Source organism: Hyla sarda, chromosome 8 (assembly GCF_029499605.1).
Source record: "Hyla sarda isolate aHylSar1 chromosome 8, aHylSar1.hap1, whole genome shotgun sequence".
NCBI classification, from domain to species: domain Eukaryota; kingdom Metazoa; phylum Chordata; class Amphibia; order Anura; family Hylidae; genus Hyla; species Hyla sarda.
In genome coordinates, this window is record NC_079196.1 from 22,005,216 (window position 1) to 22,031,654 (window position 26,439).

Consider the following 26,439-nt stretch of genomic DNA (forward strand, 5'->3'; position numbering starts at 1 on the left):
GTGCCTCCAGCTGTTGCAAAACTACAACTCTCAGCATGCCCGGACAGCCGTTGGCTGTCCGGGCATGCAGGGAGTTGTAGCTTTGCAACAGCTGGAGGCACCCTGGTTGGGAAACGCTGTCCTAGCGACTGATATGGTTAAGATGACTCAAGCTTAACTCAAGGATTTCTGTATGTTTACATAAAGCCTTAATATCGGAGTTTAATTATTCACGTTCCGGTCTTGACCCGTATTTTACTTAACCGCGGCTTTCGAGACAAAATCACAGCAATGTGTCAATAAACAGGAGCGGTTGTTGTAAACATATGATCTATAATGACTCCGAAATTATATTTCTACATTTTTATTTTTATTTTTTTATTTCATGGAAATTAATATTTTTTTTCTAGTGTTCAGAACATATGTTGGTCGTATTACGTTGGGGCTTTTTGTGTTTGCAGCAAACAATAGGCTTTTTGTGGTACTAAGATTTAAACTTCTGCTTCCCCTGACTATCCCCCTGTGTATTGCCCAGGCTTTTAGGTAGGATGTGCTTTTAATATGTCATGTAGGTTTTACGGGCTGGTTAATGGATGTCTGCTTTGGATTGAATAGAGGCTGAACTGCAATTACTCAAAGTTTTCCGAGTGTTATCTTGACTTTTTTATTGTCGAACGCCAGTGACGTGATCTGCTTGGCTGAAGGTGGCTTCTTGTCGTAGATGTTCTTTTCGTTGCTTTAAAAATAAAAAATAAAATAAAATATTCGTCTGAGAGCTTTGCGAATCGGTGTGGTTGGGGAAATGAAGACTAAGAAGACCATAGGGCTTAGATAGACGTGTAGGGAATCGAGAGGCTTTACTAATACGGTGTTTGTTGGTGGATCCCAATGTTTTTGCCAAAATATTTGAAGAAAGCCCAACTTTCTCCAGGCAAGGGTTAGATAAATTTGATAAGATTTCGATTTTTAAACCATGTGGTCTTCTAAATTCTTAAGATATAAGAATCTTCTTTTTTTTTTTTTTTTTTTTTTTTAATCGAAAGAGGGTTCAGAACTTCAATACTACCCATTTATTTTCTTAATTTTTGTGCCTTATAAAATAATCATCGGAGAACAGCTTTTTGGAACCGGTCTATTTGGCCAGATCATATATTCTTTTTTTTGGGGGGGGGGAGAGTCAAGAATATGGTTCTTGGCTTTCTTGTACATTTGACCACAATATGGTAGGAGCTAGAGTGTGCCTTGGGGCATCTAGAGTACCTTAGGTGGCTGACCTTAAAATATTTAAGACTGTAGAAAAACATTGAGTTGCTAAAGCTGTAAGCCTTGAAACAAGTAGCCGCCATGTTGGCCAGATCATATATGCTTTTTTTTTTTGGGAGAGTCAAGAACGTGGTTTTTGGCTTTCTTGTACGTTTTGACCACAATATGGTAGTAGCTAGATGGTGCTTGGGGGCATCTAGAGTTCCTTGGCTGGCTGCCCTTACACAATATTTTGGACTGTAGAAATACATCGGGGGAAGATTTATCAAAAACCTGTGTGTAAAGGAAGAGTGGTGCAGTTGCCATGGCAACCAATCAGATTGCTTATTTCATTTTTCACAGGTCTCTTTAAAAATGAAAGAAGCTATCTGATTTGTTGCCATGGGCAACTGCACCACTTTTCCTCTGCACAGTTTTTTGATAAATCTTCCCCCATTGAGTTGCTTAAGTTGTAAACCTTTAAACAAAAAGTTGCCATGTTGGCTAGAATCCATATATGCTTTCTTTTGGGAGAGTTAAGGACCTGGTTCTTGGCTATTTTGTACGTTTGACCACAATATAGTAGGAACTGGATGGTGCCTGACTGCATGTATAGTTTCTTAGCTGGCTGACCTTAGAATATTTAGGACTGTCGGAATACATAAGATACCAAGGTTGTAAGCCTTGAAACAAGTAGCCGCCATGTTGGCACTATTTATAAGGCAACTGTAGCCCTCTATTGTCCAGATACATACAACCATATAGCTACTTTTTTATTGACTTACACTAAATAATGTGACTTCAGTGCATGGTAGCCTGTCCCTCTTCCATGTTCTAGAAAGTTTTTTTTATTTTTATTGACTTATCTGGAATATGACTCTTGTGATGACTAATGCAGTAGATAGTATGTTATCCAAAAAAAAAAAAAAATTCCCATTGGGGCTTCTCTACATTCTGGCAAGGTTTTGTGTTCTAAATACATCTCTTGATCTCTGCAGAAGTGATGGTAAAACCATCTTGGTGGAGACTCTCTCATCCACTTAAATTGATATCATGATTCATTTTGTACCAATGTAGAGTTCTATTTATTTTAAGGAGCCCATCCCAAACCTCCAGGAGACAATATCGATCCAGCTTGCACCTTCCCCTGGAAAAGAGGATAAACCTTCCAAAGATGAAGCTGAAAAGGAAAAAGGAAATGAAAAGTCCACGCGCAAAATGCTTTCTAGAGGTTTGTGGACGACTTTTTTTTTTCTTTTCTGCAGTTGGTTGCTCCCTAGTAGTAGAAGAGACTTAGTTCTTCTTAGTTGTAATTTCTTCCCTTTTTTTAGTAGCAAAAAGGACCTTTGTTTGGTTAATAAAACTGATCTTTAAGGGGTGGAATCTTATTGGATCCCCCATGGTAGCCCTTCTGAAGGCCTTTGATACCCAAATTGCAGCTTTGTAGCATATCCTAAATTATAGGGCTGACAGTGCAATTACTGTGCAAACTTATTAACCGTGAAGACTGTCACTTTATAAATAGTGCCGTCATTTGCATAAAACTCACAGAAGAAATTGCTCAAGAGACAGGTCTGCATGCACAGTGGGAACTCCCAAGCTAAAGATAGAAGCCATTATAATGGTAGGCTTGTGTCACCATGAAGTATTCTTTGAAATCCCTTGTAAATGGTTCTTACACTTTTTTATGGGTAATATTCTAAGTGCAGCAGACTGTGCCAGCTTAACGGTAGTGCCAATTGAAACTTTTGACATCTCCCTTATAGGAATTGAGTTATCACTAACAAGAAAAATATTTCAATAAAAAATAAATAAAAACCAATGTAGTTTTTCAGCCTAGAAAGTTGTCATGACTGCGAAAAAACTCGAATAAGTTTGGATTGTAGTTCCAGCCAGACAATGGAGAAAGTGATGAGTGCATCTAGGTGGTCAATCCTTGTGGGAGGAGAGCCTCCAAATGGTCAGTCCTTGTGAGAGTTAAGCCTTTAGTTATTCAGTGCCTCTAGATGGTCTGTCCTTGTGGGAAGGGAGCATCTAGATGGTCAGTGCTTGCGGTGGAAGCCTATAGATGGTCAGTGCTTGTGGTGGGAGCCCTTAGGTGGTCAGTGCTTGTGGTGGGAGCCCTTAGATGGTTAGTGCTTGTGGTGGGAGCCCCTTAGATGGTCAGTGCTTGTGGTGGGAGCCCCTTAGATGGTCAGTGCTTGTGGTGGGAGCCCTTAGATGGTCAGTGCTTGTGGTGGGAGCCCTTAGATGGTCAGTGCTTGTGGTGGGAGCCCTTAGATGGTCAGTGCTTGTGGTGGGAGCCCTTTTAGATGGTCAGTGCTTGTGGTGGGAGCCCTTAGATGGTTAGTGCTTGTGGTGGGAGCCCTTAGATGGTCAGTGCTTGTGGTGGGAGCCCTTTTAGATGGTCAGTGCTTGTGGTGGGAGCCCTTTTAGATGGTCAGTGCTTGTGGTGGGAGCCCTTTCTAGATGGTCAGTGCTTGTGGTGGGAGCCCTTTAGATGGATAATGCTTGTGGTGGGAGCCCTTTAGATGATCAGTGCTTGTGGTGGGAGCCCTTTTAGATGGTCAGTTCTTGTGGTGGGAGCCCTTTTTAGATGGTCAGTGCATATGGTGGGAGCCCTTTAGATGGTCAGTGCATATGGTGGGAGCCCTTTAGATGGTCAGTGCTTGTGGTGGGAGCCCTTTAGATGGTCAGTGCTTGTGGTGGGAGCCCTTTAGATGGTCAGTGCTTGTGGTGGGAGCCCTTTAGATGGTCAGTGCTTGTGGTGGGAGCCCTTTTTAGATGGTCAGTGCTTGGGAGCTCTTTTAGATGGTCTGTGCTTATGGTAGGAGCCCTTTAGATGGACAATGCTTGGAGGCATCCAAATGGTGAATGCTTGTGGGTATTTCATCTATACAGTAAGTGTGTATAGATGAAGAGAGCTCAGATCTGGGTGCATGGAGAGAAACATGGATAGTTATACTTTTTGCACCTGAAGCCCATTGACTTTGAGCCACAAAAACTAGTTCAGAAAAGATCCGTGTGTTACCGGGAGCAAGCCAAAAAGTTACCCCACCATATTCCTAAGGCAAATTCAAGAATGAATGCCTGTTCATTGCTTTGCTCCCATGACATCTTCGTTTCATCATCTTTCTCATTCATCCTACAGATTCCAGCCAAGAATACACAGATTCCACCGGCATAGACCTCCATGAGTTTCTGGTGAATACGCTGAAGAGTAACCCCAGGTAGGTGAAGTTGATCCTCTTTTATTGCTGGGAATATGTGACAGTCTTATGACATTGGTGACTTCTGCACTTTTATAAATTGAATAAATATTGAACCAAATCTCTTTAGGGAAATAAATTGTTTCTTCAAGTGACACGCGGAATAACCTTCACTGTCTCCCGCACTGCGTTTTTATTACTTCTGCCATCTAAACTCATTTAAAAAAAAAACAAGTCTGTGACACTAATATTACCGCTAGTCATCATGAACCGGCAGGAAACATCTGCTTATGGGGAGGGAAGCCGAGGATAAGCGTCTTCTCAGAAGGCTTTGTTCTCTTCTACATAAAACTTTTGTGTTTTCTAGCTCTCTATTGGGGTTTGCCTGTTTTGCTGTAGTCGTTGTGATGAAGCAAGGTACTTCCAAGGTGAATCTGGCCCCGCTTGTCATTGAGATGTTCCACAAAACCCAAGGGAGCTGTGCAGTAAGAAGGACAGTTAAAGATCGTATAGAAAATAAAGTGCTTTAGAATTAACCTTGGTGTAGGTGTGTGATGGAAGGTCACACAGGGATATCTTTAGGTGCCCTCTGGTATGAGGTCTTCAAGGCCATGGGTCCCCAATGGAGTTCTGTCTGGGTGAGAAGATTCATTTTTAAAAATTCTATTAAGGAATGCTAATTAATAAAGGATGGAGAGCTAGAAGGGTGACTAGAAGGAGAGTCTCCTGCTCCGGAGGACATGTCGTGTCCATGCATCCCACAGGCAACACTGTGGGGGAGATTTATCAAAACCTGTGCAGAGGAAGAGTGGTGCAGTTGCCCATAGCAACCAATCAGATTGCTTCTTTCATTTTCCACAGGCCTCTAAAGAGGCCTGTGGAAAATGTAAGAAGCAATCTGATTGGTTGATATGGGCAACTGCACCACTCTTCCTCTGCACGGGTTTTGATAAATCTCCCCCTGTGATCTTATGGGGAACTGTGTAATTCCTCATTTCACCTGTGGGGGCACTGCAGGGAAATAGAACACTTGTACTTGAATCCACCTATCTAGATTGCAGATAAATCACCAAGGGTCCCGACACCAGAGACTTTTAATATAAAATATTTATTAGAAAGGGAAGCTAAGGATCACTGCAAAACCATATGTACCAAGTGACGTTTGCCAGCAGATTGCTAAAAATGTATGTATGGTTAAAGGGGTTATCCAGGGATAGAGAAACAGAGCTAATTTTTTCTTCACCCCTGACTTTGGGTTATATGGGGTATAACAACTTGGCTCCATTCACTTCAAAGGAACTAAGCTGCAATGCCCCACTAAGGACAGAGGTGGTGCTGTGTTTGGAAGAAATTTGTTCTGTTTTTCTATTATGGAAGAGGCAAAACTGCTGCTAATACAGAAGCCTTTTCTGCTTTAGAGACTGAGGTAAAATGAGATCACCCTCCTGTACTCCGGTGGAAAACTATTTTTATTTTTTTCTAATTTATTTTATTTTTTAATTTTTTTTAAATCAACTGGTCCAAGAAGGATAAACAGATTTTTTAAATTACTTTTACTTTTAAAAATGTTTAATCCTTCCAGTACTCATCAGCTCCTGTATGCTCCAGAGGTCTTTTCTTTTGCAAATTACTTATATTAAAAAAGCTTAATCCTTCCAGTACTTCTCAGCTGCTGTATACTCCAGAGGAAATTGTGTAGTTCTTCCAGTCTGACCACAGTGCTCTCTGCTAACACCTGTCCATGTCTGGAACTATCCAGAGCAGGAGAGGTTTGCTATGGGGATTTGCTCCTACTCTCGACAGTTCCTGACATGGACAGGTGTTAGCAGAGAGCACTGTGGTCAGACTGGAAGAACTACACAATTTCCTCTGGAGTATACAGCAGCTGAGAAGTACTGGAAGGATTAAGCTTTTTTAATATAAGTCATTTGCAAATTTAACTTTCAGGCACCAGTTGATTTAAAGAAAATTGTTTTCCACCAGAGTTCCCCTTTTAAGTGTAATTCTGATTTAACAGATTTAAAGAAAAAGGGTTTGTCCAGAAATGGAAAACTATGGCTGCTTTTATATTCACTTTAATGTGACTGAGCCTAAATACCAGACACAACCCATGGACAGATGAAGTGTTATTTTTGGGGGGAAAAAGGTTAGATGGCTTGTCTAGACCAGAATTAAAGTGCATTTTTTTTAGATTTACGGTGTGCTGTTTACTACATTTATGCTGTGCTGTTTACTACACTGCTCAAAAAAAATAAAGGGAACACTTAAACAACACAATGTAACTCCAAGTCACAGACACTTCTGTGAAATCCCACTGTCCACTCAGGAAGAACACTGATTGACAATCAATTTCACATGCTGCTGTGCAAATGGAACAGACAACAGGTGGAAATTATAGGCAATTAGCAAGGCACCCCAATAAACAAGTGGTTCTGCAGGTGGTGACCACAGACCACTTCTCAGTTCCTATGCTTCCTGGCTGATGTTTTGGTCACTTTGGAATGCTGGCGGTGCTTTCACTCTAGTGGTAGCATGAGACGGAGTCTACAACCCACACAAGTGGCTCAGGTAGTGCAGCTCATCCAGGATGGCACATCAATGCAAACTGTGGCAAGAAGGTTTGCTGTGTCTGTCAGCGTAGTGTCCAGAGCATGGAGGCGCTACCAGGAGACAGGCCAGTGCATCAGGAGATGTGGTGGAGGCCGTAGGAGGGCAACAACCCAGCAGCAGGACCGCTACCTCTGATTTGTGCAAGGAGAAGCAGGATGAGCACTGCCAGAGCCCTGCAAAATGACCTCCAGCAGGCCACAAATGTGCATGTGTCCACTCAAATGGTCAGAAACAGACTCCATGAGGGTGGTATGATGGCCCGACGTCCACAGGTGGGGGTTGTGCTTACAGCCCAACATCGTGCAGGACGTTTGGCATTTGCCAGAGAAGACAAAGATTTGCAAATTCACCACTGGCGCCCTGTGCTCTTCACAGATGAAAGCAGGTTCACACTGAGCACATACTGTGACAGACGTGACAGTCTGGAGACGCTGTGGAGAACGGTCTGCTGCCTGCAACATCCTCCAGCATGACCGGTTTGGCGGGGGGTCAGTAATGGTGTGGGGTGCCATTTCTTTTGGGGGGCCGCACAGCCCTCCATGTGCTTGCCAGGGGTAGCCTGACTGCCATTAGGTACCGAGATGAGATCCTCAGACCCCTTGTGAGACCGTATGCTGGTGTGGTTGGCCCTGGGTTCCTCCTAATGCAAGACAATGCTAGACCTCATGTAGCTGGAGTGTGTCAGCAGTTCCTGCAGGAGGAAGGCATTGATGCTATGGACTGGCCGCTCGTTCCCCAGACCTGAATCCGATTGAGAACATCTGGGATGTCTCGCTCCATCCACCACAGACTGTCCAGGAGTTGGCGGATGCTTTAGTCCAGGTCTGGGAGGACATCCCTCAGGAGACCATCCTCCACCTCATCAGGAGCATGCCCAGGCATTGTAGGGAGGTCATACGGGCACATGGAGGCCACACACACTACTGAGCCTCATTGTGACTTGTTTTAAGGACATTACATAAAATTGGATCAGCCTGTAGTGTGGTTTTCCACTATGATTTTGAGTGTGACTCCATATCCAGACCTCCATGGGTTGATGATTTCCATTGATAATTTTTGTGTGATTTTGTTGTCAGCGAATAAAACTATGTAAAAACGAAAGTATTTCATACCATTAGTTCATTCATTGAGATTTAGGATGTGTTATCTTAGTGTTGCCTTTATTATTTTGAGCAGTGTAGTTTAAAACTGGAGTCTGGGGTAAAGTGCCATCTGGGCGGTGTTTCTCTTTAGCCCAGCTTGGGTTGATTGACAGGACTCTTGTCAGTTGCTTTTAGAATACTTCGCTGTTTGTTTGTTTTTTTGCCGTTTTACTTAATGTTGCTTTTTCAATTCATATGCGTATATGTTTAAACAATTTTGGTGATTGTCCTTGGAAACAAGTACTGTGCAAAATATTAAGTAAATCAAAGCAGAGGTGTAATGTTAATCTCCTAGACCGCAATGCAAAATCTGTAACACAGCCCAATTCTACCATGTGCCTCGTATTATACCAGTGTCAGAGGGTCAGCTTCCCCGTACCACCTATATTTACCTATATTTAATCCTAAAAGGAATGTGTAATCAGAAAATGACATATTTTTCCAATCAAGTTTTTATAAAAAAAGAAAATTTTTCCCCCCTAATTTTCCATTTTACTATTAATATTGTATTATGAAATCTTGCAGTTTCCATTCCAGCCACTAGGTCTAAAACTGAGGCTTCCTGTTCTGTTTGTGGTGATAAGGGGGATGCTGCTGGAAAGTGATCTCTACAGAATTACATTAAAGGGTGGCACCAGTAGATAGAGAAGACAATAGGACCTCAGCCTCCCCCTCCCTGTAGAATGACCTCTTGATAGGTCACAGAGTATGCCCAGTAACATTTCTTATTTATGTCAATGGGACAGCTGCTGTCTGTTGTTGCCTATGGGGCAGGTAGTACTTACCTCTATATATAAAGGATTCTACGGCTGTCCGGGCATGCTGTGAGTTGTAGTTTTGCAACAGCTGGTGGCACCCTGCTTGGGAAACACTGCACTAAATGCTGTTGAAAATATATGTAGCAAGTTGGCTGCCCCCATAATAATGTACAAAAAATAAATAAATAAATAAAAATGACAAATAGTAAATAGAAACAAACATGACACGTTCCCTTTTAAACCTATGTCTTTTTTTTCTTATTTTTTTTATATACAATAATCCGATTGCATTCTGCAAAACAGCACAACTTTTTAAATTGTCAATTTGATTTTTTATTTTTTTTTATGATTTGTTTTTGTCCGCAAGACAATATATATATTTTTTTTAAAGTCTTTTTTAGAATCCTCGTTTCGCTCCGATATTTTATCTCTCAATTATTGTTGCTCGGCAACCAACCTGTTGGCTCTTGGTATTTAAAGAAGCGTCAATAAAGCCTCTGCTTTTTCTCCTCTTCCATCTGCTCGTGGTTGGAGTCTGCTGCTTATATTATCGGAGATTAGCTGCCGAATGCTCGGGAACACGGCTGAATTTCACAGACGTTATCAACCTTCCTGAGTTATAGACTCTAAGATAAAGTTTGCTAGGAGCACATAATGTCATTTTTTTGTTGGTCCTTTTGGGTTTAGATTGGGCAGAATCAGATTTGTAGTTAGAAAACACTATTTAGACCATATTAAGAACCCCTCCCTTGAGGAACACAACAATCCCTAACTAATAGAAGTCCTTGAGTTGTCCCTCTCTGTCAAGTTATCAATTCCTACTTTGTGTTGGGCCATGTTTACACCACTGATTTGTAAACTCCTATAGCCCCAATGGATGTTAAAAGGGGCCTATGGACGATGTATGCCGCTGTACTTATAGGAGACTTTATGGGTGTAAAACATCCCCTAAAACAGTGGCGTACAGTACCTGGTCCTGTCCCTGTCTGGAGTCCCCTCAGCCAGAGTCCCTTCATTCTCATAGGGCTCTCCTACAGGGCTTACCCCTGGTCGCTTCATATAAATTGTATATTATTTAATGTATATACATAGGTATTATAACTGTATAGGACCTTAGCGGGTCATGTGACTATAATTATGGTTGTACTATTGTTCGGGGACCTTCCAGGGTCATGTGATGTACCCAGAGTTCACTGGGTTCAGGACTTACGGGTTTGCTGACCAATGAGCTTAGTCCAGCCCCTTATTATGTAAAGGACTGTAGCCACTAAATTTGTTCTCTTAGTTCCAGATTATCAAGCGAGCACAAGTATCTCAGCACTAAACTCAATTCATCTAGGCCAAAGCCTGAAAGAACCAGCAGCCACTAAACCAAGCTCAATCCACCAAATCCTGTGTGACTACTACCAGCTCAAATATTATAATTAGTAGCACAGTGGCCTGCATCAAAAAGCTCATTGCTTCAAAGTCCCAGCAAAACCTGTGGGGAACCTGCATTCCGGTTGCCTCTTAAGACACTGTTATGTATAGAGACTATTGCATAAAATCTTCAAGTAAAGTTCTTCAGTTTATTCATAAAGTCTGCTGTGGACATTCCGTTATTTTCCCTGCCGTTTCTGGGACGGTTGGTGGTAGGACCATTAACACTAAGAAAACCTCACCCTGGCGTCACGATATTTAAGGGTTAATACCACCAGACCCTGCACCTACATCACTGCAACACCCAAGGCCCCACAACTCTCCTGGTCCACCACACATAGAAGAAAGGGGGCCTCATAGCAAATATTAATATGGACCTACTATAATGGCGTCTGATTTTGCCTCAGAACAGAAAGGTCCAATGTTTTTTTTTTTTTCCTTTTTCCTTTCCATTACCCGTTGTCATGGAATAGGTAGGGTCGGGCCAACTTTTGGGAGACTTTGTGGGTGTAACATATCCCCTGAAACAGTGGCATACATAGAAGACAGGGGACCCCATAGAAAATATCGATATGGACCTCCTATAATATCTGATTTTGCCCCCAGGACAAAAGGGTCTGGGGTTTATTCCCTTTTGCTTTACATGACCCACAATCCTCCTCCATTAATTTGCTGACAATGCAGTTCCCTGGAGAGAGGAGTTCTTTATAGGTCCTTATCAATAGGGGCCAACCAGGACGGTGCCCCCTCTCTCGGGTCCTATAGCATCCTCATTGTCTGACACTATGGAACGTACGCCCCTGCCCTTAACATGATGTGAACAGAGCCTTTGTTGACTGGGTACGTTGGGTGGCAACCGGTATGTACTGGCCGTTTCTTTCCCTTTATTCCCATGTCTAGCTAGTCATTGTTCACCCAACATTTGAGGTGTGCAGACATTCAACCAATGTATAGCATGACGTATGTACCGTAACTGTGTTCTATAGATTTGCAATTTTTCGTTTTTCCTTATGATCCTATAGTTGGTCAGCAGTGCTTATCAATACAGTGGAAAAAATACTGCCTTAAAGGGGTATTCCGGGCAAATTTTTTTTATCCCTTATCCAAAGGATAGGGGATAAGATGTCTGATCGTGGGGGGGGGGGGGGGGGGGGGCGCTGCTGAGACCCTCCCATGATCTCCTTGCAGCACCCGCATTCTATGCGGGTGCTGAATCTCCAGTTTCGGAAACCTCTGGGTTTCCGGGACTAAGGACGTCACGCCATGCCCCCTCCATTCATGTCTATGGGAGGGGGCGTGGCGACATTAAAGGAATACCCCTTTAATGTACACCATATAGGGACATGAGGGGAGATTTATCAAAACCGGTCTAGAGGAAAAGTTGCTGAGTTGCCCATAGCAACCAATCAGATCACTTCTTTCTTTTCTCAGGGGCCTTTTCAAAAATGAAAGAAGCAATCTGATTGGTTGCTATGGGCAACTCAGCAACTTTTCCTCTGGACGGGTTTTATAAATCTCCCCCATGTTTTTTGTTACATACTAGAGGCATATCCTATGGACGTGCTCGGTGTGTACATTGGAAGCTTTAGCGTAACCTAATCAGTTAAAAATCTCCCTAATTTCCTTATGGCCAAACAGATGTTCACACCGTTCGGAAAATTATCTGACAAACCACTTGGGATTGGTAACTACGGTCATATTGGTTGTCATCAGATTTTATTTTTTTTAACTGTGCTTAAATTGTTGTTTCCTGTTTAAATGTATATGCATTGTGGGAAAGTTGGGTGACAGCCAGTATAGCTGAGATTAGTTTCTACTGTTGTTGTCAGCCATTTTTGCTTAAAGGCGAAAAAAGAAAAGGATGTCACTATGTCCATGGATGTTTTTGGTAAAAGCAGAGCTGCAATACCTGACACAGTCCATAAAGAGAAGTGGCACTGTTTCTTAAATAAAACAAATCCTTATTTTTTATAGTTAGTTTTTTTTTTTTTTTATGAAGAAAATATAATGAGGAGGGCTTTGTTATGACCTATCCAAGCTTTGGGGTTTAGCTAAGCGACAGTCCCTCTGGGAGCTGTAACTCCAGTCATAGTGATGGGCACCCAGCTTTCCAGCCAGCAGATGTTAGTAGTTTGGGCTTTATTCCTAAAATAACTCTGGATTGACGACCATTTGTGGTCCTTTAACTATGCAAAAGTTGTCTAAACCCCAAAGTGCCGCGATCCATGAATGAATGCAGTGCGGTCTATTTCCAGCACTCTTAAGAACTAGATGTCTTAATCCTTTGTTACGACTACAATTTGGCACCTGCTGTGCTCACTCAGTCCTTTCCGCTATTGTCTCCCTTCCCCACCCGATACATAACAATCTATGAGCGGACTGTTACGCTTCTTGTGAGAATGTAGCAGATAAGTGTTTATGATGTGCACGGATAAGTGTTTAGATATTGAGGGGTGAAAAAAAATACTACAAAGTAAACCTTTCTACCCTTAAAGTGGTTAGTTCAGTGTTTTCCAACCAGTGTGCCTCCAGCTGTTGCAAAACTACAACTGCTTTTTCGAGAGGAATCCCCTCTCGAAACGCGCTGTCTTGCCAACTCGGCTATCTGTTTAAACCAATTTGCCTCTGTATGACTTATACTCTGGTGTGTATATATATATAAAAAAAACATTTTTCACAGTAAACTGCCTGCAAAAAACTTCTTCAACATCCCGGTGATCCCGCAAGTCGGAATTTTGGGATCACCCCCGCCAGGGGTTCCTGCAACCTGCCTCCAGCTATATTCTGGAATTAGAACTTTCAGCTTGTTTTTTTGCTGCTGTAAAATTTCTCAGTAGAAAGGCAAAGTCAACTTAAATGCAGACACAGCGATGCCGATACTGAATTCATTTTATTAACCCCTTTCTGACCTAACGATGGATTAATAATATGCTGATCCTTACCCCCCACTGATCCTGAGAACAGGTACAAATTTGTCCCTGGAATGCATGGAGCACACCGCAAATGTTTGGCCACATGGAGAATCTATGGAGTTGGCGTGCTCTATTCATTTCGGGACAATGTTCTCCCTTTTCCCATTCTTTGCATTGTTGGGGATCCCATTGGTCGGACCCCCGCTGATCAGCTTGTTACCTTCTTACCTATGGCCCATAGCAACCAATTAGTTTTCTTTTCATTTTTAAAATGGCTCCTGAAAAATAAAAGGAGTAATGTTGGTCAACTGGTCAACTTTTTCTCTGCACAAGTTTTGATAACTCTCTTCCTAAGAGTATAAATATGGTGACATAATAGATATGGCAGCAGAACCAAGCTTACTGAATATATGGGGTAGCAGAACCTGGTTTATTGCATAGATGAATTTGCAAAATCATGTTTACTACATAGATGGGGTAACACAACCAAGCTTGCCTGAGAGATGGGGTAGCAGAACCTGGCTTGTTGCATAGATGAACTAGCAGAACTCTGCTTGTTTATTAGGTGGGGTAGCAAAACCATGCTCATTACATAGACTGGGGTATAGAACCTAGATTACTGCATATATAGGGTAGAACAACCAAGCTTATATAGAATGTGTCAGCAGATAAGAACCATTTGGCCCATCTAGTCTGCCCAATAATCTGAATCCTATCCATAGTCCCCGGCCCTATCTTATATGAAGGATAGCCTTATGCTTATCCCTATCTTATATGAAGGATAGCCTTATACCTATCCCTATCTTATATGAAGGATAGCCTTATGCCTATCCCTATCTTATATGAAGGATAGCCTTATACCTATCCCTATCTTATATGAAGAATAGCCTTATGCCTATCCCTATCTTATATGAAGAATAGCCTTATGTCTATCCCTATCTTATATGAAGGATAGCCTTATACCTATCCCTATCTTATATGAAGGATAGCCTTATGCTTATCCCTATCTTATATGAAGGATAGCCTTATACCTATCCCTATCTTATATGAAGGATAGCCTTATGCCTATCCCTATATTATATGAAGGATAGCCTTATACCTATCCCTATCTTATATGAAGAATAGCCTTATGCCTATCCCTATCTTATATGAAGAATATCCTTATGTCTATCCCTATCTTATATGAAGGATAGCCTTATACCTATCCCTATCTTATATGAAGGATAGCCTTATACCTATCCCTATCTTATATGAAGGATAGCCTTATGTCTATCCCTATCTTATATGAAGGATAGCCTTATACCTATCCCTATCTTATATGAAGGATAGCCTTATGCTTATCCCTATCTTATGTGAAGGATAGCCTTATACCTATCCCTATCTTATATGAAGGATAGCCTTATACCTATCCCTATCTTATATTAAGGATAGCCTTATGCTTATTCCTATCTTATATGAAGGATAGCCTTATACCTATCTCTATCTTATATGAAGGATAGCCTTATACCTATCCCTATCTTATATGAAGGATAGCCTTATACCTATCCCTATCTTATATGAAGGATAGCCTTATACCTATCCCTATCTTATATGAAGGATAGCCTTATACCTATCCCTATCTTATATGAAGGATAGCCTTATGCTTATCCCTATCTTATATGAAGGATAGCCTTATACCTATCTCTATCTTATATGAAGGATAGCCTTATACCTATCCCTATCTTATATGAAGGATAGCCTTATGCCTATCCCATGCATGTTTAAACTCCTTCACTGTATTTGCAGCGACCACTTCTGCAGGAAGGCTATTCCATGCATCCACTACTCTCTCAGTAAAGTAATACTTCCTCATATTACTGCAGAAACCTTTGTCCCTCTAATATAAAACTATGTCCTCTTGTGGTAGTTTTTCTCCTATATAAATCTCCTCTCCTCCTTTACCGTGTTGATTCCCTTTATGTATTTAAAAGTCTCTATCATATCCCCACTGTCTCTTCTTTCTTCCAAGCTATACATGTTAAAGCGTACCTGTCAGATCATCCAAAAAAACTGTTATGTTGCTCAGTATCCCACCCTGATCATGTGCCTGTGCCCAATATTTCTCTTAGAATTCACTTTATTTACTTGGAGTGATTGCAAAGTGAAAGTACTTTTCCTTTACAGCAGAAGGGCGGGTCCTCACTGTGACCACTCCCCCTCCCTCACTGCTCTGGGCACACTAACCCTTTCCTTTCTGGTTTTATGCTATACACACACACACACACACAAACTGTGTGCCTACAGCTTTTGCAAAACTACAGGTCCCAGCATGCCCACACATCCTATGAGTTGTAGTTTTGCAACAGCTGGAGGCATATGATTGTTAAACTGATTTTCAGCAGTGCTCACACATCATTTTTGCTGTGCAGGCATGTTGGGAGTTATAGTTTTGCAACAGCTGGAAGCATAGGATTGTAGGATTCACTTCATATATTCACAGATAAATACACATACATATATATCCATATATATATATATATATATATATATATATATATATATATATATATACATATACATGCAGGGACACTTACTTTTTAAATAAAGAAATCCTCCATTCAGTCTTCTGTCTCCTGCTCAGTCATGGCAGCAGTGTGCTTCTGCCCCTCCCTCCCCTTCTCTTCACACAGCAGACAGTGAGGGAGCCTTTGCTTCTACCCTTCCCCCCCTTCTCTTCACACAGCAGACAGTGAGGGAGCCTGTGCTTCTGCCCCTCCCTCCCCTTCTCTTCACACAGCAGACAGTGATGAAGCCTGTGCTTCTGCCCTTCCCCCTTCTCTTCACACAGCAGACAGTGAGGGAGCCTGTGCTTCTGCCCTTCCCCCTTCTCTTCACACAGCAGACAGTGAGGGAGCCTGTGCTTCTGCCCCCCCCTTCTCTCCACAGGAGCACGCAAGCAGCAGCTTTAGACCTGCAGCCCTGTCAGTCATGGTGTGTCCATGACGTAGGTGATGACAAGTGGACACAGCAGGACTAGTATGTGTCCCAGGAGGCAGGGGGTCAGTTGTTTAACTGGCTTTTTCAGTATGAAATACTGAAATTTTTTTAATGAAAGCAATTGCAAAACCTATTGTTTGCATGCTTTACAACATATCAAAAGTTTTTATGTCTGACCGTGCCCATTTAAGGTCCTTTTTTAACCTTTCCTGGTAAGTTTTATCCTGCAATCCATGAACTAGTTAAGTAGCTCTTTGAACTCTATAGAGTATCTATATTCTTTTGGAGATACGGCCTCCAGGACTGAGCACAATATTCCAAGTGAGGTCTCACCAGTGTTCTGTACAGCGGCATGAGCACTTCTCTCTTTCTACTGCTTATACCTCTCCCTATACATCCAAGCATTCTGCTAGCTTTCCTGCTGCTCTATTACATTGTCTTCCTACCTTTAAGTCTTCTGAAATAATTACTCCTAAATCCCTTTCCACAGATACGGAGGTCAGGACTGTGTCAAATATTCTATATTCTGCCCGAGGGTTTTTATTCCCCAGGTGCATTATCTTGCACTTATCCACATTAAATTTTAGTTCTGACCATTCTTCTAGTTTTCCTAAATCCTTTTCCATTTGGCGGATCCCTCCAGGAACATCAACCCTGTTACATATCTTTGTGTCATCAGCAAAAAGACCAATACCTTACCATCGAGACCTTCTGTAATATCACTAATGAAGATATTTAACAACATTGGTCCCAGTACAGATCCCTGAGGTCCCACTGGTAAAAAGACCTTGCTCTGAATATTCTCCATTGACTTCAACCCTCTGTTGTCTGTCACTCAGCCACTGCCTAATCCACTCAACAATATGGGAGTCCAAGCTCAATGACTGCAATTTATTAATAAGTCTTCTATGTGTGACAGTGTCAAAAGCCTTACTAAAATCTAGATATGCGATGTCTACTGCACCTCCGCCATCTATTATTTTAGTCACCCAGTCAAAAAAATCAATAAGATTTGTTTGACATGATCTCCCTGAAGTAAACCCCTGTTGTTTTTCATCTTGCAATCTATGGGATTTTAGATGTTCCACAATCCTATCCTTTAGTAGGGGTTCCATTAATTTCCCCACTATTGATGTCAGACTTACTGGCCTATAGTTGCTTGATTCCTCCCTACTCCCTTTCTTGTGAATGGGCACAACATTTGCTAATTTCCAATCTTCCGGGATGACTCCTGTTACAAGTGATTGGTTAAATAAATCTGTTAACGGTTTTCTAGCTCACCGCTGAGCTCTTTTAATAATTTTGGGTGTATACTGTCAGGCCCCTGTGACTTATTTGTCTTTCCTTTAGACAGCAAACTTAGAACTTCTGCCTCTGTAAAGACACACGCATCAAACGATTCATTAGTCTTCCTCCCTTTTTTTTTTCATCTGTAAAAACTGAACAGAAGTCATCATTAAGGCAGTCGGCTAGCCCGTTATTCTCTTCCACATACCTTCCTTCCTTTGTTTTTAATTTAGTTATTCCTTGTTTTAATTTTTTTTTCATTTCTATATCTGAAGAATGTCTTATCTCCTTTTTTCACAGACTGAGCTAGTTTTTTCTTCTGCCTGTGCTTTAGACGTTCTTATAACTTGCTTGGTCTCTTTCTGCCTAATCTTATAGATTTCCCTATCTTCATTGCTCTGTTTTTTTTTTTTGTATAATTAATAAATACTAGCTTTTAGTTTTATGATTTTGGCCACTTCTGCTGAGTACCACAGTGGTCTCTTCCTTTTTCGGATTTTACTGCCAAGTCTAATGCAATTTTCTGTTGCCTTCAATAATGCGTCTTTTAAGTAGTCCCATTACTGCATAGGTATATTAGCGGAACCTGTTCTACTACATAGATTGGGGTGTATAACCTGGATTACAGCAAATATAGGGTAACAGAACCAAGCTTAGGTCTGTTTGCAGAACCTGGCTTACTGCATAACTAAGCTTTAAAAAAACAAAAAAAAACTTGTTTGTTGCACAGTATGGACATACAAGTACATTGCATGACTATAGTTATACAACCAGGGTGTAGGTATAGATCCAGTAACAGGTTTAAAGGGGTACTCCGGTGGAAAACCAATCAATTGGTGCCAGAAAGTTAAACAGATTTGTAAATTACTTCTATTAAAAAATCTTAATCCTTCCAGTACTTATTAGCTGCTGAATACTGCAGAGGAAATTCTTTTCTTTTTGGAACACAGAGCTCTCTGCTGACATCATGAGCACAGTGCTCTCTGCTGACATCTCTATCTATTTTAAGAACTGTCCACAGTAGGAGAAAATCCCCATAGAAAACATATGCTGCTCAGGACAGTTCCTAGAACGGACAGAGGTGTCAGCAGAGAGCACTGTGTTCCAAAAAGAAAAGAATTTCCTCTGTAGTATTCAGCAGCTAAAAAGTACTGGAAGGATTAAGATTTGCAAATCTGTTTCACTTTCTGGCACCAATTGATTTAAGAAAAAATAAATAAATAAAATAAAAGGTTTTCCATCGGAGTACCCCTTTTAAGCTTTGTACATGGTTAAACATAAATAAGCTTACAGCATCCTTGCAGTATTACATGCAGTCTCCTATTGTTGCCTGTGAGCTTCTACCATATGGGTGCCTAATATGAACCCGATTCTTGTGCCCCCGCATCTTCCTGTCAGTGATGTTCCCTCCGGCTGGTGATCTGCTTGTTGCCGAAGCACAGATACGGGAGGGCAGGACTTGGCTGTGTGAACAGGCAGCGGCCTTCGGATGGTTTTCATAATTGATGTTCTTGCTCTGCCATTAACCAAACTAATTAATATTAATCTAAATGGTGATTAGGACTGAATTAGAGACAGAAGAGGCGAGCGGAGGATTAGGAGGCTGCACGGTGCCTGCGTCGCAATGTAAGAGAGGAACTCTGAACACTATTAGGAAGAAGTCGGTAACGGAGAACTTCTCTGCTCTATTATCTGCTCATTATAAATGGGATTTTTTTTTCTGTATTTCAGGGACAGAATGATGCTGCTCAAGTTGGAACAGGATATATTAGATTTTATTTCTACCAACGAGTAAGTAGAGAGGCTTCTGTGTGTATAGTTAATGTGTGCATGGAGTTCTATATTTTATATGTGTGTGTATATGTTTTTGTATGGTTTGCTCCCCCTAGTAGTGACTGTAACCAGTCATAAAAATGTTATTTAATTATTTAATTTGTACTCCACTGCCCCAGCGTTCGGAACATTTTTGTTCCGAACGCTTGGAGTGGGCAGAGGGCGTCGTGATGTCACACCCACACCCCTCATGACATCACGCTGCGGCGCCCCCTCAATGCAAGTCTATGGGAGGGGGCGTGGTGATAGCCACGCCCCCTTCCATCGCCTTGCATTGAGGGGGCATGGTGTGACATCACAAGGGGCATGGCCGTGACGTCACGATCCCCGCGGCCCGTACCCAGCGTGACGTCATGCCCACACTCTTCATGACCTCACGCCGCAGCACCCCCTCAATGCAAGTCTATGGGAGGGGGCATGGCGACACACTATACCGGAGGAAAAACTACTTATGTCTACCAAACTGGTGTTTAGTATTCCAATACAACCCAATGGGGCCTGATAGATATGGAATGATGATACATTCAGGATTATTATAGAGTAATGGAAAAGTTTTTTTGTGTCCGTTTTGCAGTATATACCTACAGACTCTAATGCGATCCACTCACCCGTTTGCTTATTTGTAGAATTCAACGTAAGAAATTCCCTCCAATGACCTCGTATCACAGGATGCTCCTTCACAGAGTCGCTGCATACTTTGGCCTTGATCACAATGTGGACCAGAGCGGCAAATCTGTTATTGTGAACAAAACGAGCAATACAAGAATGTAAGTAATAAAAAATGGCCTATTCCCAAGCAAATATGTTATATCTATCTATCTCATATATATCAATCTCGTGTCTATCCATCTCATATCTATCTCATATCTATCTATCTATCTATCTATCTCATATCTATCTATCTCATATCTATCTATCTATCTATCTATCTCATATCTATCTCATATCTATCTACGGTATCTCATATCTATCTCATATCTATCTATCTCATATCTAGCTATCTATCTCATATCTATCTCTCTCATATCTATCTCTCTCATATCTATCTATCTATCTATCTCATATCTATCTATCTCATATCTATCTATCTCATATCTAGCTATCTATCTCATATGTATCTCTCTCATATCTATCTATCTCATATCTATCTATCTCATATCTATCTATCTATCTCATATCTATCTATCTCATATCTATCTATCTCATATCTATCTATCTATCTCATATCTATCTATCTCATATCTATCTATCTCATATCTATCTATCTCATATCTATCTATCTCATATCTATCTATCTCATATCTATCTATCTCATATCTATCTATCTCATATCTATCTATCTCATATCTATCTATCTCATATCTATCTACCTCATATCTATCTACCTCATATCTATCTACCTCATATCTATCTACCTCATATCTATCTACCTCATATCTATCTACCTCATATCTATCTCATATCTCTCTATCTCATATCTATCTCATATCTCTCTCTCATATCTATCTCATATCTATCTCATATCTTTCTCTCTCTCTCATATCTTTCTCTCTCCTATCTCTCTATCTCATATCTCTCTATCTATCTCATATCTATCTACCTCATATCTATCTCATATCTATCTCATATCAATCTCATATCTCTCTATCTCTCATATCTATCTATTTATATAATATCTATCTATCTCATATCTATCTATCTATCTCATATCTCTCTATCTCATATCTATCTCATATCAATCTCATATCTTTCTCTCTCTCATATCTATCCCATATCTATCTATATCCTTGTCTATGGCTGTGTCTAGTATTGCAGCTTGAATCGCTTGTCTTTCCCATTGTGTAAGCTTTGTTCTTGTATCATTAGATTTGTTCCATGCCCAGGTTGACTTAAAAAACAACTATAAACAGTGAAGGAAATAAATAGCTGAAAGCAATAAATAACAAGGCCAAATATTATAAAGATTCACAACTCCAACGGGAATCTCATTGTAGATATATGTGATATAGGTTATCGGAGATAACATTTACGCTTTATGTGATATATCTAAGTTGTTGCTTAGCAACAGAAGATGCAGGCCGTGCGTGACAACTAGGGTTTTCCGTGCTCTTGAGGAGATCCAGCATTGGTAATCATGGGCTGGACGTGCTGGTGCCGGGGGAAGCAACATTACCTCCAATTACATCTTCTAGGCCAGTGTTTGCACACAAGGGTGCCTCCAGCTGTTGTAAAACTACAATTCCCAGCATGCCCGGACAGCCTTCAGCTCCTTGTGGAGATCCAGGTAATAGGGCAATGCTTCCTAGGGAAAAATAACATGTAAAGTAGCTCAATTCTACCTGCCTCTCTACTGCCACCTATAGGGGACTACCCTGTAATCTTTTAATACCTAGACCAGGAGTTATTTTCAACATTGGTCTTTGCAGCAGTTGCAGAAGTAGAACTCTAAGCATCCTGGGAATTTTATAAATACCATCTTTAATATTTACTCCATATTAAAAAGGATTCCACTGGAAAACATTTTTTTTTTTTAAATCAACTGTGGGCAAGTTGTGTTTCCCCGGACAACCACTTTAAAGGGGTACTCCACTGGCCAGGGTTCGGAACATTTAGTTCCGAACGCTGTGCGAGCGCTGCGGCGTGCGCACACAATGTTTGAGACTAAATGTTCTGAACGCTGGCCAGTGGAGTACCCCTTTAAAAACAACGCTTGTCCAAAACGCGCTGACTATACCAGCGATGTTTTAAAGGGGTACTCCACTGGAAAACATTGGTGTTTTTTTTTTGTTTTTTTTATAATCAACTGATGCCAGAAAGTTAAACAGATTTGTAAATCACTTCTATTTAAAAATCTTAACCTTTCCAGTACTTATCAGCTGCTGTATGCTTTAGAGGAAGTTGTGTAGTTCTTTTCTATCTGACCACAGTGCTCTCTGCTGACACCTCTGTCTGTATCAGGAACTGTCCAGAGTAGGAGTAAATCCCTATAGCAAACCTATGCTGCTCCGGACAGTTCCTGACATGGACAGAGGTGTCAGCAGAGAGCACTTGTGGTCAGACAGAAAGGAAGTTCAAAAAGAAAAGAACTTCCTCTGTAGTATACAGCAGCTTATAAGTACTGGAAGGATTAATAAATAGAAGTATATTACAAATCTGTTTAACTTTCTGGTATCAGTTGATTACAAAAAATTTTTTCCAGTAGAGTACCCCTGTTAAGGAGTTGTTCAGGGTGTATCGCTCCTCGCTGGTTGGCTCTGGTTAGGCCTCTAAATGCGAGTGACTGCCGCTGTCCAAATTAGATTAGAAATGGCTTCATAGGATCAGGAATTGTGCCGCTGAACCAGGCATGGAGATGCGAAAGTAAGTTGAACCAACTTCGATTTATTACCCACAATGCGACGCGTTTCGCTGCACACCTGCAGCTTCATCAGGCTGTCCAAATTAGAGATAAAATAGTCGTGCTGACAAGAGGAACTGACACCAGACACAGAGTTTCTATAAACCCCTCACTCAGCCGAGGTTGGAGCGCACAATGGCTGGCTTTATTTTGGGGAGACAACTGTTTTATATGGTTATCAAGGAGGAGGTTGTTTTCTCACATAAAAAATCATCGTGTTATTGTTTGATTGGTTGTTGAAATATATCTATACATGACATAACTTTTTATTAATCATGATTATATGCAGCCATATTATTCAGGGGCTTCCTGTTTATGCCGAAGATTCTTGCTGTGTCCGTCATTTTCCATCATCTGACTACTCCTCCATGTTCTTCAATTGGGTGTTTCTTCCCCTTTTGGAACACTGCAAATCTTTGTCTTGGTTCTTGGATGTTTTCCCAGGGAGCAGGTTCAATCTTGGTCACAAGCAATAGCGAGCTGATATATCTGATAAGGGTAATAATGTTTTTCTGCAGCAATTGATTAGCAATAGTATAAATTATAGATTAGTATATTGATAATCAATCAGAATCATCCTTAAAAGAAAACTGTCAGCTTTCTCCTCAAGCACTAACCAGTGGTAATGACTGGTAGTGCGGCGGACGCTGATCAGTTTGATGCTTACCGTGCCGGGATCCGCCGCGCCGTTCTGCCGTAATCTTCTATTTTCTGTATATGCTAATGAGTTGCCAACTGGCACTGGCTGGGCTAACTGGCACTCTGACGTCAGTGCCGCCTGCCGCAGCACCGCCCTGCTCATCAATATTCCTCCCCTCTTTCTTCGTTACAGAGTAGGGAGAAGAGGGAGAGGCGGAGGGAGGGGAGGAATATTGATGAGATGGGCGGCGCTGTGGCAGGCGGCACTGACGTCAGAGTGCCAGTTAGCCCGGCCAGTGCCAGTTAGCACCTCATTAGCATATACCGAAAATAGAAGATTACAGCAGAACGGCACGGCGGATCCGGGCACGGTAAGCATGAAACTGATCAGCGTCCCCCGCACAACCAGCCAGTACCGCTGGTTAGTGCGGGGGGAGAAAGCTGACAGTTTTCCTTTAACACCCCTTTAAATAATAAAGCTGGAAGTTTGTCTGCTTTCATGCCTGGCGTGTGCCTCAGGATCCAAAGTTTTCTTCACGTCCTCCTAACATAGAAGATCAGCACAACTCCCCGAAATCCAGGCAAATTGTTTTCGGGCCGTGTCCTAGTGTGAAGAAAATAATTATACCGCCATACCATGAGTGAAGCCACTCCCTTTATATAATCATACAGTAATATTGAGGGGCATTTATCAACCCTTTTACCCAAGTTTTTGTGTGTAAATTTGTCGCAAAAAAGTCGCTACCGTGACTTTTCATGCGACAATCATCTATGCGAGCAAGAAGAGCAAGTTTTGTTTTTTTGACTACGGTACGCGGGTTTGAAAACTTTACTTGGTTTAGTCAGGTATTTATTAACTGCGACAGTCGCAGCTGCGCAGTAAAATGTCACAACGGCCGTAAAAATTTACTATATTTACTCCAGCTCCAACATGGAGCAGGAAAAGCTACTGCCGCCCAGGCTCCGACATACTTTCTCCCCGCTACCCTCACTGCGCTACAGGGACACTGCAGTGATTTATATCCCCCCTCTCACCTGCCAGCGCCACACAACTCCCATCTGTCTGCTGTTGCAAGACTACAAGTCCCAGCATGCCCTTACAGTGAGGACACGCTGGGAGTTGTAGTCCTGTAGCAGCGGGAGCTGAGCGGCGCAAGCGGGAGACAAGGGGGGGATATCAGTGTCCCCGTGAGGGTAGCGGGGAGGCCATATGAGGAGCCCGGGCGGTTGCACTGTAATGTCAGCCCAGGCTCCTTATAAGCATAAGGAGCCCGGGCTGACATTACATAAGCAAAAAAATAGCAAGAAAAAAATGACTACAGAACTTGCTTACCAAAGCAACGATGATAAATGTCCCCGATTCTCTTTCCTTACACCCTTGTTTCTTGCTGACCTACCAAATCTAAGAAAGAAAGAAAGAAAGAAAGAAAGAAATAGAAGGCAAATGGGGAGGATGACTGCAGGATGAGACTACATAGGGTTTGTCTGTAGTCAGTGGCGTCACGTATGAGCGGTAGACACAACAGTACGGTCTTTTTAATGAAGACTGTTTCAGTGGGCATATTCTTAAGGTAGGCATACACATGGGTATTTTGCACACGTGTATTTTTTGGGGGGCTTCGACCCCTTTACTTGAAAATTATGTGATATCCAGGGCAAAAATATACACACCGTTCATTTAAAAAAAATTAAATTAATCCGCTCTGCAGCTTTGGATATTCCATATGTTAATATTTGTAGTATTTCTGCTACATGTTCATTTATCTTTAAAGGGGTACTCCGCTGCTCAACATTTGGAACAAACTGTTCCGAATGCTGGAGCCGATGCCGGGAGCTCGTGACTTCATAGCCACACCCCCTCATGACGTCACACCCCACCTCCTCAATGCAGGTTTATGGGAGGGGGTGTGACAGCAACTTGTCTCCATTCACTTTAATTGAACTGAGCTGCAATACCACACACAAGCTGAGGACGGGGGTGGTGCTGTTATTTGAAGAAATCAGCTCTGTTTTTCTTATCCTGGACAACCCTGTTAAAGGGGTATTCTGGCCTTATTTAAATAAACAATATGCTTCTGCAGCGGAGGGATAGAAAAATAACTACTGTTATCCTGCAGCTTCCCTGATTTCCTTCTGCCTACATCTGAGATGAGTGCTCAGTGCAGGACCTGCCAGCTCAGCCAATCACTTACCACTATGGTGTAATGTCTCCACCAGTGATTGGCTGAGCTGGCAGGTCCTATTCGAAGTTCTCATTTTTGAAGCATGAAGATGAAAGAAGAGGACCGGGTGAAGGCAAACGGATAGTGTAGGGGCCCGGGGATAGGCAAGTATGTTACTTTATTGCGCCCGCCCACTACTCAACAGAATATTATTTCTTTGTTTTTGTTTTATTATTTGCAAAACATTCTGCAGCATTCCTGTACACAGTATCTGAATTTGTCTTTCACAAACCTTAAAGTGGTACTCCCGGTGGAAAACTTTTTATTTTTTATTTTTTATCAACTGGTGCCAGAAAGTTAAACAGATTTGTAAATTACTTCTATTAAAAAATCTTAATCCTTCCAGTACTTATTAGCTGCTGAATACTACAGAGGATATTCTTTTCTTTTTGGAACACAGAGCTCTCTGCCGACATCATGACCACAGTGCTCTCTGCTGACACCTCTGTCCATTTTAAGAACTGTCCAGAGTAGGAGAAAATCCCCATAGAAAACATATATGCTGCTCTGGACAGTTCCTAAAATGGACAGAGATGTCAGCAGAGAGCACTGTGGTCATGATCTCAGTAGAGAACACTATGTTCCAAAAAGAAAAGAATTTCCTCTGTAGTATTCAGCAGCTAATAAGTACTGGAAGGATTAAGATATTTTTAATAGAAGTAATTTACAAATCTGTTTAACTTTCTGACACCAGTTGATTAAAAATAAAAAGTTTTCCACCGGAGTACCCCTTTTAAGGTTCACGTGCGTTGCATAGATTTCTGTCGCTGACCAAAGAAAATGCTACGTGTTAGTATATGAAGAGGGTGGTAAA

The 26,439-nt window shown here is 41.6% G+C and overlaps 1 protein-coding gene across 18 annotated transcripts in view; it reads left to right on the forward strand.

The window, feature by feature from the left end:
* The window catches only part of R3HDM1 (R3H domain containing 1), a 104,717-nt gene that overhangs the window by 29,293 nt on the left and 48,985 nt on the right, over nt 1-26,439 (forward strand). For all 18 annotated transcript variants that reach the window (XR_008847254.1, XR_008847255.1, XR_008847253.1 and 15 more), the window contains 4 exons: nt 2,317-2,452; nt 4,373-4,451; nt 19,266-19,325; nt 19,994-20,134. Coding sequence is in view for 15 of the 18 variants with exons in the window: in XM_056536307.1 (XP_056392282.1) it covers nt 2,317-2,452; nt 4,373-4,451; nt 19,266-19,325; nt 19,994-20,134 (416 nt within the window). In the remaining 3 variants the exon portion in view is untranslated. The remainder of the gene's footprint in view (nt 1-2,316; nt 2,453-4,372; nt 4,452-19,265; nt 19,326-19,993; nt 20,135-26,439) is intronic.